Source organism: Lipotes vexillifer, unplaced genomic scaffold (genome assembly GCF_000442215.2).
Source record: "Lipotes vexillifer unplaced genomic scaffold, Lipotes_vexillifer_v1.1 scaffold221, whole genome shotgun sequence".
Classification (NCBI taxonomy): Eukaryota; Metazoa; Chordata; class Mammalia; order Artiodactyla; family Lipotidae; genus Lipotes; species Lipotes vexillifer.
This window is the reverse complement of record NW_006772957.1, coordinates 418,914-435,518: the sequence shown is the minus strand read 5'-3', so window position 1 is coordinate 435,518 and position 16,605 is coordinate 418,914. Positions and strand designations below refer to the sequence as shown.

Below are 16,605 nucleotides of genomic sequence, written 5' to 3'. Positions count from 1 at the left end.
GGGAAAGAAAGGCCTTTTGAAATTCTTTAGAACATACAGTTTCCATTGAGTGAGATCAAATTTTATGAAGCATTTACATATTTAGATCCTCCACTGAGTACTAACATGAACACTGTCCATCAAATACGTTTTAAAAAAAGAAACAAATATACTCATTAAGGTATATTAAAATTTTTGAGTTTTTTTCCCTTTAATCATTTCCAAATACTTTTAATCACAGACCAAGAGCCCAAAGTGATACCCAATGCTAACAAGACTGAAATGCTGCAACTGCTGGCAGCAGTCTTTTTACTGCTTGTTATCCTGAAAAACACATTCAGGATATACAACAGGATGATGTCGGATTAAGTGATTCATTTTTTTTTCTAACATATGTGAAAGGCTACATTCCAAGGGGCAAGTCTGCTATACAAATAACAAATGAAAATTCCAGGTACTGTCATTGATACAAACACTGATTTATTTTTTTCCTCTCAAGGTCCAGGCAGAACACTGAAGTTTTGCCACTTATTTCCTTAAAAGGGCTTGAAATATAAATTTACCAGACTGAATGTTCCATATTCTTCCCTGAGAAAATGTGTCAAAAATCCTAGCAATGTTGTCTGGTCTCCCCAGGTCCAACGGGCTTGATGGAGGTAGGATGAGATAGGAAGGTAGATATAGGGCAGCAAACCAGCAGAGAGGTACAGACCCAACTTCAACAAAGAGCCCAGGGAGAGTTCCTGCATCAGAGCACACGGTGTCACATGTATAATAATGTTTATTTTAGTCAGATTCATCCTGGAACTTCAAGAACACATCAAGGAAAACATCAAATATGTTTACTCAGAGCTGATCTCTCAATTTATATTAAGTCACCACAGAATACGATGTTAAACTTTCTGATTACTGTGGATTACTAGAAAATTGCATCAGTCTGAATTCCTTTGCATGGCAGGTGAAATCTGAGTGAAGCAAATAATATTAGCAAAGACTCATGAGTATCATGTCTATTGCATCTTTTACATTTAAAACCATGTCATGACATGCAGCATTGCACAGCTGAGATAACCCACTTGGAAGTGATTACGGTGTCTGGCCGTTTTTGAAAATGCCCCAAATATTGTTCTAATATTGATTCACTTCATTCCCATCATCAGGAGCAGACTTCAACTATATACTTTATTATGATCGTACACTGACAATATGTTCTTTCTACAAGTGTTTTGGATATTTCATGGAAATACTTGGCACAAATGAAGCTAGCTTTTAAGTAACATCCCAGTTCATCCAAATGTTCTTTTTTTCTCAATTTACATAGGAAGGAAGGAAACGTTGTTGTATGCAACAGTCTTTCCTCAAGGAGAATATATTTCTCATCTTCACATTTCTAAAACAAAGGACAACACTGCCAAATTTTTATAAAGATTAAGTCCAGAAGAATTCTGGTATACTAGAAAGATTCAAATAGTGGTTGCTTTAGTAACTGGGAAAAGGGTCTCTTACAAATATTGTGATTGGAAATTGCCCATTTTTCCTTTACAAAAAAGGAAAATTCATAGGTGACAGTGAATATGAGTACCAAAGTTTGCATTCACCAGAAGCAGAAAAGCAGTTGACTTACATCAGCATTTTCAAATAAACATTCTTAATTGAAAATGGAGTGTTTTTATTATAGTACTAATTTTGTTTGACATTTCTAAAGTGGTAATGAGATTCATAAAAAATGATGGGATGAAAACAGTGTAAGAAATAACTAATTGAAAAATATGCCTTTGCTATTCTTAAAAGTACCTTTAAAGAAAGTAAATGTTTAGATTTTGGTAGTTTCTGCATATTATAAGGTTCAGTTTAGAATGGCAAGATGCAGTTGCTGCAGAATTTTCCTTTTGTATGGGAAATAAACAGGGAAACAATCACATGAGAACTATTTCAGAGAGTACAGGAGAGAGGTTCTGAGTCCCAGCTGCACGTATACTGGAATCACCTGGGGAACTTTTTAAAAATATTAATATCTGGGCCTTACCCCAAATCAATTAAATCAGAATTATTTTAGGGTGGTGGGATCACACACACACACACAGATACACAGAGATACACAGACACACACACATGCACACTCTCTCTTACTTTCTTAAAGCTTCCCAGATAATTTAAGTGAGCGGTCAGGGTTGCAACCAACTGACTCAGGACTTCCAGCTCTGCCTTACATCACCTGACCAGTGAGATCCAACTCCCTGTCACTTCACTGGTAGATCTTATTTTCTAGCCTCTGCTCTTTAAATAATGAAAATAAAAGGTCCTTTGAAGAGTCATACTTTCCCAAATTTTGTCATTCATCAGTAGCTGATCTAACTACAGAGTAAACAGCCTCTCAGACCAGGCTCCTAACTTGTCAACTATGAGTCTTGCATGTTTTATATAAGAATACGGCTCTCCCTTCAATGAACTAACACAAAAGATTTGCTTTTTAAGTTCAGGCCAGAGAATGTGCCTCTCTGATATCTAAACGCACCTCCTGTGATATCAGAAGACTGGCTAAGAGTGACGCCATCAAGATGGCGACAAAAATCATTCCCGACTTCAGTCCTTCTCACAAAACACCGTCAGCAACTATCCATAGACATGGCCCCACTGTGAAAATCCCAGAAACTGGGGTTGAGGCTAAAGCATATTCCTGGACCACAGAGACTGAGAAGGACCACTTTCAAAATGTCAGGGGGCACTCTGACCACATCACCCCTCCCCTAGGCCAGCAAAGCACTGCACCAAGAGGACTCCCCTAGGACTACAGTTTTTCCAGTGGGAAAAGAGAGCTCAAGGTGGATATACAGCTTCCCCAGAATTGCAGGATGCTTCCCAGGAGGCTCACTCAGTTCTCACCTCACAGGGACCACTGGGGGGACCTTCAGGGCTCAACCATCAGGGATCAGATAGAGACGGAGAAGGGGAGCAAGGCTTACAGCAACCAGTCTCCCATCTTGGCAGACCACATTCCGGCTGGCAGCAGTGCCAGAGCAGAGATCTTAGCCAGCAGTTCTGCACATCTGCAGAGCTGAGCCAGTGGCTGATCCCAATCTAAAATAATTCTGATTTAATGGATGTGGGTCACACATTAACGTAATAAAAGCCATATATGACAAGCCCACAGCTAACATTATATGCAGTGGTGACAGACTGAAAGCTTCTCCTTTAAGATCAGGAATAAGACAAGGGTGCCCACTCACCAGTCTCACCACTCATGTTCAACATAGTACTGGAAGTCCTACTCATTGTAATCAGGCAAGAAAAAGAAATAAAAGGAATTCAAATTAGAAAGGAAGAAGTGGGAATTCCCTGGCAGTCCAGTGGTTAGGAATCCACGCTTCCACTGCAGGTGGCAGGGGTTCGATCCCTGGTGGGAGAACTAAGATCCCACATGCGGCTCAGCAGGGCCAAAAGAAAAAAAAAAAAAAGAAGAAATAAAATTGTCTCTGTTTGCAGATGACATGATCTTATACAGAAAATCCTAAAGATTCCATCCAAAAGCTGTTAGAACTAATAAACAAATTCAGGAAAGTTGCAGGATACAAAATCAACACACAAAAATTAGTTGTGTTTCTATATAATAACGATGAACTATCTGGAAAAAAATAAACTATCTCATTTACAATAACATCAAAAAGATAAAATGCTTAGGAATAAATTTAACCAAGGAGGTGAAATATCTGTATACTGAAAACTATAAGACATTGATGAAAGAAATTGAAGAAGACACAAATGAAAAGATATGTCATGTTCATGGATTAAAATAATTAATATTGTTAAAATGTTCGTACTACCCAATGCCATCTATAGATTCAATGATATTCCTATCAAGCTTTATATGAAATAAATAAATAAATAAAGCAAGCCCCATGTTTTCTGATTCCATAAATGTCATAGTGGGCATAAATAAAATATTATGAATTTTCATTTTTACTCAAAAACTTACCTTTGGGGCTTCCCAGATGGGGCAGTGGTTGAGAAGCCGCTTGCCGATGCAGGGGACACAGGTTCGTGCCCTGGTCTGGGAAGATCCCAAATGCTGCGGAGCGGCTGGGCCCGTGAGCCATGGCCGCTGAGCCTGCGTGTCCGGAGCCTGTGCTCCGCAACGGGAGAGGCCACAGCAGTAAAAGGCCAGCATACTGCAAAAAAAAAAAAAAAAAAAAAGAAAAACTTACCTTCTCTTTTAAAAGTCGAAAGAGAATCCATGGTATTATGCACAAAACATAGACTACTACTGTGTGCTGATTACATAAGCTAAGGCCACAGCAGAAAGCACCAATTTTAGCTATCTGAAAATAAATAAAAGAAAAAAATCCAAGTTAAAAATTCACCAAAAGCAGCACAATAGTAAAAAGCTATTCTTTATATTAAAGCTAAGCATTTGTATGATAAGTCTGGTTAAAATCAACATCTTAGATGCAAAAAGTCATGCTTTAACATGCACTAATATTTATCACCATTATTTTTTATTATTTTTCATTCTCATCAAATCATTGCAGAGTGTGACCTTAAATTACTGTCTTCAAACTAAGTTTTACAAAGTCCTATATGATGACATGTCCTAACCGTAACAGGATATTGTGTAATTCTCATTCAAGTGAAATCTAGAACTGAAGTTCAACAATTCTGTTTTACTTTTTCTCCTATTGAATTAAATAAATTGAATATAACACTTTTATTTAGAAACCTGGTTCTCTATGGGTGGTCTTTCTGCTATTTTTGAACATGTGTTATTTTCATAATCAGAGAAAAGTTTATTTTAAATAAAAAATAAACTCTAGGGGCTTCCCTGGTGGCGCGGTGGTTGAGAGTCCGCCTGCTGATGCAGGGGACACGGGTTCATGCCCCGGTCCGGGAAGATCCCACATGCCGCGGAGCGACTGGGCCCGTGAGACATGGCCGCTGAGCCTGTGCGTCCGGAGCCTGTGCTCCGCAACGGGAGAGGCCACAACAGTGAGAGGCCCGCGTACCGGGAAAAAAAAAAAAAAATTAAACTCTAATAGCACCACAGGTTTGTTTATGGAAGCCACAGATAAACTTTTATATTCTTTTGTTTCTATAATCTTTAATGACACAGGCTGTGCATATACTAAGATGATCTGGCACTCTTCAATGTATAGATGGTAAGCCCTTAGAAGACAGGGTTCCTCCACATTTCAAATTATTTTGATGATAGTGTTGGCCTCAGAAGTCACTGTAATCTCTTTGGGACTACTTCATTTTACAGTTGATCCTCTCCTTTTAGTTAAAAAAAGTGCAAATTTGATCTTTTTTGCAATTAGAGAATAAGTCAATGTGCCATAATGGTAAATAATTTAAGGTAGTCAACCTAGGACTTGGCATCTTAAGATCACACACACCCATACACACACACCCACACACACACACCCACACGATGGTGGATTAACCAACAAGTCTATCTTTTGCATAGGACTCAAAAGGGATTTCAGAATACCCTCATTCTTCAAAAAACTTCTGAACTCTGAAAGAAAAAAAAAACTGCATGTTTTATAAAGGCTCTCATCGTTCATAGTAAAAGAATTGAGAATATTTTCTCTCTCAACATGCCTAGATTACCTTGACAGTAATCAGAATAGATAAACAATATCTAAACCAAAGTTAAAAAGAAACAGAGCATCTGTCTAAAAATTAAAACAAAAAGTGATTTCACTTGGATCAAAATAGGTTACCTTTGATCTTTCTTGTGCAGTTGTTGCCTCCTCAAAATGTACAGTAAGAGCCATAAGCAGCCCCACAAACAGATTGTTTAAGCTAAAAACCTCTGCTGCAATGGACCACTGCCATGTTAGACGAGAAAATGAAAACACCCCCGCAGCAAGGATTCCTCCAGCATATGAGCCAGAAAGCCTGCAAATACAGATAACGTGAAATCTTCTTTCCCAACAAAAAGAACTGACTTTATTTTCCTTTTTGTGAACTGTAGCAGCAGCAATTATGACAGTTGCCCAGCACTATCCCAACACATTAGATGGTTAATACATTACTTCATGTAATAATTCTTTTCAACAGATTTTAATTATGAAGTCCATATATTAACCTATTAACAAACAAATGAACAAACCTGCTTGGTATCCTATGGATTGGATGAGGTTTAGTTCTCAGATGTAACCTTTAGGATTCAAGCCAGTTCAGAAAGCCTGAAGAGACAGTAGCTAGAGAGATAACAAACCTGTGTCATTTTTCTTGCTATATCTAAGAAGAAGAATGATAACGACTGGTTAAGACTGAAATGTGTTTAATTGTAAAAATTAATGAAACGGCAGAATATCTGTTCAGGAACATTCACTTATTGTGGAATGTTTGGATCTAGGTACTTCCTACGTTTATCTCCCAACATTTGGCAAAATATGTCTTGGTCACAATATTTGGTGCTTTTAAGATCTTGTAAGCTAGATTCTTAGTTTCTGATGATTTCTTCTTTATACAAAGTCAAAGTTAAAAATGATATATCTTTTAAAGAGAAGGATGGGAATGTGAATTTTAGAAACCCAGAAGAATCAAATGCTACACTTGGAAACAAATTCCTCGCCCCCAAATGCCAACAAGAGCCCCACATTTCAAATCAGTCAAGGAAACTGGATCTCAATTCAGAGATAAGATTTGAGACTGGTAATGTGGCATATCAAACCAAAACAACTTCATATTTCACTATAAATCTAAAGCTATGAAAATTAAAGCTATTACTGAATATCTATTGCTTATAAGCATTATTCAGCAAGCATCTCTGTGTCTAATAATTATGATATTATATGGTCCCAGGGCATTACTTTTTAGCTGTATTGCTTCGTATAAAATTTATGGAGTAATTGCATGGCTTTTAATCAATCTTAATAGAAAAAAATAAAAGCTAAAAAATTTCATTTTCACCAAACCTGTTTTTCTTTTGAGTTTCTCTTTACAATTTTTCTGTTTTCTTTCCCTTATAAAATCATCAGTTTCCTATTTCTTGCAGAGTACCCCATTCTCCCAGTTATCCTGATTCAGTACCCTAAAGTTATTTCTTCCTTCCAAATTCCTTCCCAGATTCCTTTCGATTTGTATTCCTATTGCCTTAGACTCAATTATTTTAATAGTTTCCTAACTTGTCTTATGTTTCTCCAACTCTTCTGCAATATAACATCAGATTAAACTTTCCGAAACATACTCTTTGTGAATACTCTTCATCCCTATAGGATAAATAAGAAATGAGTTAGCCTGGAATCCAGGCTCCCAATAAACCAGACACCCCTCGCCACTAATCACCAACATGATCTCCCACCAACTAGTCAAGCTCCTCAAAATTCCCTAATAAGACAGGACTATTCCTAGCTCTGCACCTTTGCTCACGCTGTAGTGCTGAACTGAATATCCTCGCTGCTCCTTTATTAAAACTCTGCTCTTTTCTCTATTTTCTCTTCAATTCCCTGGTTTCCAGCCCATCTGTGCATATTGATAGCATTTAATTGTCTGTAACAATTATTTTGACATTGTTTTTGAAATATGAACTGGAGTTAAACTTCACTTAGATTGGAAGCATCTAGCCCCAAGCACAGAAAGGAAACTTAGCAAATGAGAGAATGAATTAATCTTCAAGTATTAGTAACATTTTAAAGGAACTAAGTTTCAGCTCTCAATATGACTCTGGACTGTCAGCATAAGATACAAGATTTCTTCCTCTACTTAAAAGAAAGGAAGTGCTCAAACGGAGACATGACAAAAGGACATAGGAGCCAGCTTACAGGGCTCTCATGGCCAAACTGGGGATAACTTGATCATCAAGATAATTATAGTAATAGACTGTAACCCAATGAATAAATAAGAATCTATGAATCTATAGTGATACAAAAATTGGGTGAGAAGAGAAAGTCCATGGAAAGTCAACTAATAACTAATAACTGTAGAAGAAATGATGGAATTAAAATCACCATTTGGCAACTGTCATAACAATAATCAATGGATACCAAAATAGTGGGTAAGAGGTTTGCAGTAACAGAAATATGTACAGAAATATGTACATCCTGTAAATAGATTAATTACAAAGGGAGAAGTGGTAACTTTACAGTGGCAAACTGGACAGACACAATCTTAACCACATGATCAAAGTTAACAGCCCAGTAATGGGACAAACAAACATCATATGCTTTCTTATCTATTGCAATAAAAAGAATACAGCATCATTTCTATGGCATTCCTGCCAAAAATGCATTACCTGAATTTAAGCAAGAGGAAAGACAAACTCAAACTGAAGGACACTACAAAATAACTGACCTGTATGTATCAAAAAATATCAAGGTCTTGACAAAAAACAAAAAAAACATCATGAGGAACTGTTTCAGATTAAAGAGGATAACACAACAGAATAAAGGACATGATCTAGGATTTTCTTCTACTATAAGCACACTATCTGAGAAAGCTGGAAAAAATTGAATCAAGTCTGACAGTTAGGTAACAGTGTTGTATCACTGATAATTTCTTTGAGACCTCCACTGTGGATATACAAGAAAATGTTTTTAAGGAACATATCTTGAAGCATTTAAGGGTAAAAGGATACTATGACTGCAGCTTATTCTTAAATGGTTAAAAAACAAAACGAAACAATACATACATACTCACTGAGTCAGGCATAAAGCAAATGTGGTAAAATACTAACATCTGGGGAACCTGGGTAAAGGGTAGACAAAGAGTTGGGCTCTTCTTGCCACTTTTCTATAAATCTGAAATTACGGTAAAATAAGAAGTTAAAAAAACAAATCAGGGGCTTCCCTGGTGGCGCAGTGGTTGAGTCCGCCTGCCGATGCAGGGGACACGGGTTCGTGCCCCAGTCCGGGAAGGTCCCACATGCCGCGGAGCGGCTGGGCCCGTGAGCCATGGCCGCTGCGCCTGCGCATCCGGAGCCTGTGCTCCGCAGCGGAAGACGCCGCAACAGTGAGAGGCCCGCGTACCGCAAAAAAAAAAAAATCAGCAAATTTCCAAGATAATTTGCTAACATTTATTGAGTTTCTTGCTAGCTGTGTTTCAGGTATTGCTCTAAGTGCCTTCTTTATATTAATTCATTTAATATGCACAATAACCCCATGAGTAGATGTGATTTGTCTCCTTTTTTCAAATGAAGAAACTGAGGCTCAGGGAGGCCAAGTAATTTTTCCAAGCCCTATGGTAGATAATTAAGTGGCAGAACCAGGATTGAAATTGTTAGTCTAGCCATTTAGGACCATGACATTATGGGGTAAAAGATGGTTATTTTAGTTTTAATGTCAAATAATTTATTCCAGACTAATGATACATTGTACTTTTCCTTGGTTAACTATGCACCTCCTTGAGTGAATAGAACAGAACAAAAGTTTTGTCTATTATTAGAATCGTGTTTATGTCTATGTTTTATCAACACAACATACTACCAACTTGAATTGTACACAACACCTGTCAAGATTGATTTTAACCTTTTTTTTTTTTTGAAAGGGCAATTAGTTAAAGTTTAAAACCACCAAACAGTTAAAGAGAACTGATATGTACAAATCCTCCGGAAGAAAACTCATGACTCACTAATCTACAATGATTTTTAACACATTATTATACTCAGGAAGACATCCTAGTGTTTGAATTGTTGACATTAATTATTGGAATTATGAACTATGTTAACTGCCTTTTCAAATATTTCATAAGGTTTTAGAAATTGAAGAGTAAAGGTAAAATTATCAACTTCCATGATAAAATTTATCCAGTCACCTTAGACTATTACAGATAGTTATGTACATTAGCATTTTATTGAAGACTTATCCTACAACAGTAAGGTCTTTATAATCTGAATTTTCCCCACCTGATTTCTGTCCCACACCACCCCCCTGCCAAGGTCAGGATGGTTTTACAACAAATAATCCATATACTCTTTCATTAGATTTTTCTTGGTATCAGAGAAATAATTTGTGAGACTGCTGAGTAAGGTTATAGAAGAGAAGGTAACTGATTATAAAACCAGTAATGGAAATCAAGCCTATAATCTTGATCTTTTTAGCATCTCAAATGAGCTTGCTTAGAAATCAACTCAGTCTATAGGAATCTGGGTTGTAGTCCTAATATAAATGGAAGACAAAAGGGTAGTGGACCTTTTCTTTTCTTTTGGTTTTGCTGCTTAACATCTAAAATCCTCTCCTATGCTTGAGATATGAGTTTATGAGGCACGGCCCCTCCTATTATACACACTGAAAATACGAGATACTTTTCCAATCTCCCTTGCAGCTAGAGCATGGGTGTATGACCTGGGATCTGTCAGAATCACCTGCTCCATTCTCTGAATTGGAAAATCGTGAGGCCAAGAAGCAGGGATGGAGACAGAATCAGACATGGCTGGTGGGATTTGTGCATCCTTTTCACAGACAACGATGGCAGCACTTTGAAGGGCAGTGCTCAGAATCCAGGTCAGTGTTGGTGGCATAAGCTGGGGTGTCTGGGGCCTAGAGATGGCAGCAGTGGTGGTTTCACTAGCATATACCTGTCTAGGACTCTGAATATTTTGGGCTCAGAGCCTGGTAATCCATCCCTCCTAGAAATTCTGCAAGCTCTGCAACTTCCTTCTCTCTCTTTTTTTTTTTTCCAATGCTAGATTTGAATGTTTCCTTTTGTAAAAAGCTTTATTGAGACATAATTCATACACTGTACATTCACCCATTTAAAGTGTACAATTAAATATTTTTAGTATATTTACAGATATATGCAACCATCACTACAGTCAATTTTATAACATTTTCATCACCTCAGAAAGAAACTGTCTCTCTTTTAACTATCTCCCCCCTGTCCCCACCCCCAATCTCACTGCCAGGCTTAAGCAACCACTAATCTTTCTGTCTGTGAATTTCCCTCTTCTGGGCTTTCTTATAAATGGAATCATAGAATATGTGGACTTTTGTGACCAGCTTCTTTCACTTAGCACAATGTGTTCGAGGTTCATCCAACTTGTAGTATCAGTATCTCATTTCTTTTTATGGCTGAATTAATATTCCACTGTATAGATATACCATATTTTGCTTATTCATTCTTCCGTTGATGGACATTTGGATTGTTTCCACCTTCTGCCTACTATGAATAGTGCGCCTATAAACATTTGTGTACAAGTTTTTGTGTGGACATATGCTTTCATTTCTCTAGGGTATGTAACTAGGAGTGGAATTGCTGGAGCCTATGGCAACCCATTTAATCATTTGAGGAACTGCTAGACTGTTTTCCAAAGTCACTACATAATTTTACATTCCCACTAGCAATGGATGAGGGTTCTGATTTTTCCACAACCTAGTGAACACCCGTTATCTGATTTTTTTATTCTAGCCATCCTAGTGGGTGTGAAGTGGTATCTCCCTGAATTTTTTTTTAAAGCATTTTTTATAAAAACATTTATTTATTTGGTTGCGCTGGGTCTTAGTTGAGGCAGGCAGGCTCCTTACTTAGTCATGGCAGCTGGGCTCCTTAGTTGCAGCTCTCCAGCTCCTTAGTTGAGGCATGTGACCTCTTAGTTGCAGCATGCATGTGGGATCTAGTTCCTTGACTAGGGATCGAACCTGGGCCCCCTGCATTGGGAGCGCAGAGTCTTAACCACTGCGCCACCAGGGCAGTCCCTCGCATGGAGATTTTGATTTGCATTTCCCTAATGGCTAATGACGTTGCACTACTTTTCAAGTGCTTATTGGCCATTTGTACATCTTCCCTGGAGAAATGTCTATTCAGATCTTTTGCCCATTTTTAAAATTGTGTTGTCTTTTTATTATTAAGTTGTAGCATTCTTCCCAACTTCCTTTCAATGTTTCTTTTTTGCTAAACACAGCCAGAGTCAATTGCTTGCAATCAAGAATCTGGACTAAAACAACCTGCCTTCCCTGTTTATTATTTCTATTAAGTCTTCAAGAAAAACTGTGTGAGGAAATTCTGAAAATAAATGCTTAAGTTGTCAGAGCTTTGTGGGACACAGAAGAGACGGCAGTATGCTTAAGAGCAGAAAGTTACGTGTGCATCCATAAAGAGAATATACTAAAACATTTTGGAGGCCTCGTCATTTTACTATTTATGTTTTCCATAAAATAATGTATATAGGCTAAGCCTGTGAGAATTTCTTTGATTCTAACAGCCTTTTATAAATCAAACTGTGAATGTCCCTTCAAACACACACATTTGAACACACTGCCTTTAAAAGTTTGCTTCATACTAAGATTCAGAATCAACCAACATTTACTGACCATGAACATGTACAAATTAATGGATTAAGAAAAGTAGAGATAATCTGAAACATCTGTTGTGAGAAAACTCCACAAGCTGAGGAGGGCTACATAACAAGGACTTGTAGGTAGCAAATAACACGTAATAAACGCTCAGCTGAGGCTGGAGACCACAGGGGCTATGGATATGGGGCAGTATAGCCTCAGTCTGCATGGCTGTGGAAAGGTCTGCAGCAGCCTGAGCTGGGCCTGGGCAGGCTGGACGGAGCTGGGGTTAGGGGCTTTACTAGGTAAGCAGGACAGAAGGACAAGAGGGAAAGGTGTTAAAGTATGAACCACAGGGTCTACATTGGATGGGGACGGAAGCAGAGCCAGCAGGGGGCTGATGGAGGGATCAAAAAGATGAGCAAAGGGATCTAGGTCTCAATTAAATGGAAGACCAGTGTAGGGGCATCGAGGAAATGAGGGAGCTGAAAGCTCAAGTCAGGCAGGGAGTGGGAAGTGGGTTGGGAAAGGGGATGGCAAATTGTTGAAGGATGGAACAGGCCTGTAAAGCAAGACTGGACTCTACTGTTGAAAGGAGCCTGTGATGGAAGAGTTTAATAAAGCTGTTCTCAAAATCATATGATATTCATTAAAATTAAGCATTTTTCTCAAAAGACAAGCAGTACATCCTACATTAATAAGTCTGCAGGGTGAGCCCAATGTAGGAAGACAGGTGTGTGGCCCAGTGCCACATCACACACAGGCTAACGAGGAGATGTGACACCCCACGTGAGTACACAGCAAGCTGAGTCTGTGACTGGCTAACCAGTCAAAGGATAATGTCAGCAATGGTGAGGATGAGGGGGTTCTGAAGACTTCGGAGGTCAACAGTTCATTCACTGACTCTGTAGGCAGGCAGTCTCATTATATTGTTCACGGTATACACATTATCTGCGCATGCTTCGTTTCACCTTATTGAGATGGAGATAAATGACTAAAGAGCAAGCTGATGTCGAGGATGCTTTCCTGAAGGCAAGTTTCAGGGTCGTGGCGAGGCTCAGGATTGGCTTCACACTGTCCACATCTGCAGCCTCCACCCTCTGTTCTCACCCTGGTTCTCTACTGAAATTGTTCTCACTGGGGTCCCCAATGACCATCTAACTGCCAAATACGATAGGCTCTGGGGACCCCTCTGCTGCACTGGGTCACTCCCACAGCCACACTCATTGAGTTGACATCTGGACCTCACATCCTCTGGTTTTCCTTCTATGGCTCTGGATCTTCCTTATGTGTTTCCTCCACATGGCTCCTCTTCTTGAATTTAACTCCTTTAAAGCCAGTGTTTCCCAAGATTTCTTTCTCAGGACATTGTTCTCTCTCTGCTCTACCTGGGTGACTTTATTCACCATCTTGATTTCACCTGCCAGCTACCAACTAAAGAAACCAAATGTCTCCAGAAATGCCTCTCCCTTAGTTTTGAACTTACCTTATCCCCAACTTACTGTTGTACCCTCACCACAAAGCCACCCCAACTCTGGCTATTCCATAGAACCTCAGTGTCCGTACATGCAAAACTGATTTCTCATCCCCCTCCCTGAAATAATTCCTGCTCCCGTGTTCTCTATCTTAGTAAATTTCATTATCCTCCTCGTTTAGTTATCTAAGTTAAGAGACCTAGGAGTCATCATCAGAGCTCCTCTCCCCTTCTCCCTGCACAACATATCACATCCTGCCAACTGTACATCATCAACATTTTAAAAACTCACGCTCTTCTCTCCACCCACATCACCACTGCCCTAGTTCAGCTCATCTGAATCCACACCTCAGGTTCACACCAATACTGCAGCTTTGCGTGCTGCCTGCTTCCAGTGCTAGGCCCACCACTGCCACCAGAGTGAGGGACCTCAAGCATATCTGATCTTGACCTTTTCTGCCTCCAACCCTTTAAGGATTCCTCTTTGACTATCAAGCATATTCCAAGCTCCCCATGACAACAGACAAGGATTTTCGTGATCTGGTCTCAGTCCACCTGTAGCTTCATTTTTGACATAACCCATTTCGAGCTGTGCTCTAGCAACACTGAATGACTTGTTAAGTCCCTGTGCTCACAGGCTCTTTCTCCTCCACCTCTGGGTTTCTCTACACAGGACGTTCTCTGTATCTGGAACATGGTTCTGCCTTCACTTGACACCGCCACTCATTGTGTACGACTCAATACGGGCGTCACCTTTCCAAGAAGTTTTCCCGAAAGTACCTTCACCAAGACTAGGGTAGTTCCTCCATCTCCAGATTCTCATTAAATTAAACATATTAAATGGGTACTGAATAGGTAGATTTTTCTGTATTTCTGAGGAATAGAATATTTTAACTGTAACCTAATCAAAACATAGGAAGGAAACCAGATGTGAGGAACTTAAAACTCTCCAAGAGAATTTTTTGGATTACTGATACCACTAGATAGGCATGTCAGCATTTTAGCACTTTTTAAAAGGTAAAAGTATATTGCACTTTACATATATGTGTATTTGTGTATCCCATATAGAAAAGCTATATGATTTTTGAAAACTAAATGTTTATATATATATATTTAATTTCAGATATACTTTATCTTTTTAATGCTCTTCAAATATCCAAATAGCAATGGTTTCTAATTACCTCAACCTAAGTCCAACCATCTCTAGTAATGCTTTATAAAATAACTTACGCCATTACTTAGAAATTATTTTTTAATTGTAAAAAATTGAAAGAAAAGATGTTTTGGTAGTGGAGTAAATTTTGTTTCTTTTAAGGACCATGTCCTTTATCACTGCTGTCCTTTACTGTTATAAAAGTGATGTTTTAGTAACAAATGCGATTAAGGGAAAAAAACTAAAAGATTCATTGTGATTTTGTTACGTTGATTTTTTAAAAATAAAGTGAGGTCCATATGGATATATCTTTCAGAAACTAGGAAATAATCATTTCATCATTCTGTACTTTAATTCAAGTGTTTAAATATTCTTTTGGTAACAGTATAGAAATAATAATTTACCTTAAAAGTTTTTTTCAGGGGCTTCCCTGGTGGCGCAGTGGTTGGGAGTCCGCCTGCCGATGCAGGGGGCGCGGATTCGTGCCCCGGTCCGGGGGGATCCCACATGCCGCGGAGCGGCTGGGCCCATGGGCCATGGCCGCTGGGCCTGCGCGTCCGGAGCCTGTGCTCCGCAGCGGGAGAGGCCGCAACGGTGAGAGGCCCCCGTACCGCAAAAAAAAAAAAAAAGTTTTTTTCGTATTACTTGATTTATTCCTTGTCTGTAACAAAAATATTTCAAAGGGAAAAATAAAATATGGAAGGTTCACAGTTACTCATGTTGCCTTTCACACTGATGTGTAAAGAAGATCCCTTTCAGTTTCTCAAACTTCTGTGAAATTTCAAACGAAATACCTCAAAGTTTCCATTTTATGTCTTTTTGAGCCAAATATCAATGAACCTTTCATATCAATAAGCCACTGCGAATCTGAGATAGAAAAAGACATTAAATGTGCAGAAGACTTATCTAAGTGATGCTGCAAAAATCACATTGACAAATATGTCTGTAGGTGAATCTGGTCTTAAACTTTTTAAGCAAATAAGATGACTTAGCGGGACTTCCCTGGTGGTCCAGTGGTTAAGAATCCACCTTCCGATGCAGGGGACACAGGTTCAAATCCCTGGTCAGGGAACTAAGATCCCACATGCTACAGGGCAACTAAGCACACGATCTGCAACTACTGAGCCCATGCGCTCTGGAGCCCATGTGCCACAACTACTGAGGCTGCGTGCTCTGAAGCCTGTGCACCACAACAAAGAGCCTGCGTGCTGCAACGAAAGATCCCGCATACTGCAACTAAGACCTGATGCAGCCAAATAAGTAATAAATAAATAAATTTAAAAGAAAAGATGACTTAGCAAGCACTGTTTTAAATCTGTTTACCAGTTTTTTTTAAAATGGCATGAATTCTATGAATACTATGAATCTACTGAATCCTTTTTTTTAAACATCTTTATTAGAGCATAATTACTTTACAATGGTGTGTTAGTTTCTACTTTATAACAAAGTGAATCAGTTATACATATACATATGTCCCCATATCTCTCCCCTCTTGCATCTCCCTCCCTCCCACCCTCCCTATCCCACCCCTCTAGGTGGTCACAAAGCACCGAGCTGATCTCCCTGTGCTATGCAGCTGCTTCCCACTAGCTATCTATTTTACGTTTGGTAGTGTATATATGTCCATGCCATTCTCTTACTTTCTCCCAGCTTACCCTTCCCCCTCCCCGTATCCTCAAGTCTATTCTCTAGTAGGTCTGTGTGTTTATTCCCGTCTTGCCCCTAGGTTCTTTATGACCATTTTTTTTTTTAGATTCCATATATATATACATATATATATATATATG

The 16,605-nt window shown here is 38.9% G+C and overlaps 1 protein-coding gene across 1 annotated transcript in view; it reads right to left on the bottom strand.

Moving 5' to 3' along the window:
- The window catches only part of TMEM260 (transmembrane protein 260), a 61,215-nt gene that overhangs the window by 28,072 nt on the left and 16,538 nt on the right, over positions 1 to 16,605 (bottom strand). The window contains exons 4-6 of the mRNA XM_007447949.1: positions 5,697 to 5,874; positions 4,182 to 4,295; positions 543 to 722 (exon numbers count right to left, since the gene is read on the bottom strand). Of these exons, the coding sequence (XP_007448011.1) occupies positions 543 to 722; positions 4,182 to 4,295; positions 5,697 to 5,874 (472 nt within the window). The remainder of the gene's footprint in view (positions 1 to 542; positions 723 to 4,181; positions 4,296 to 5,696; positions 5,875 to 16,605) is intronic.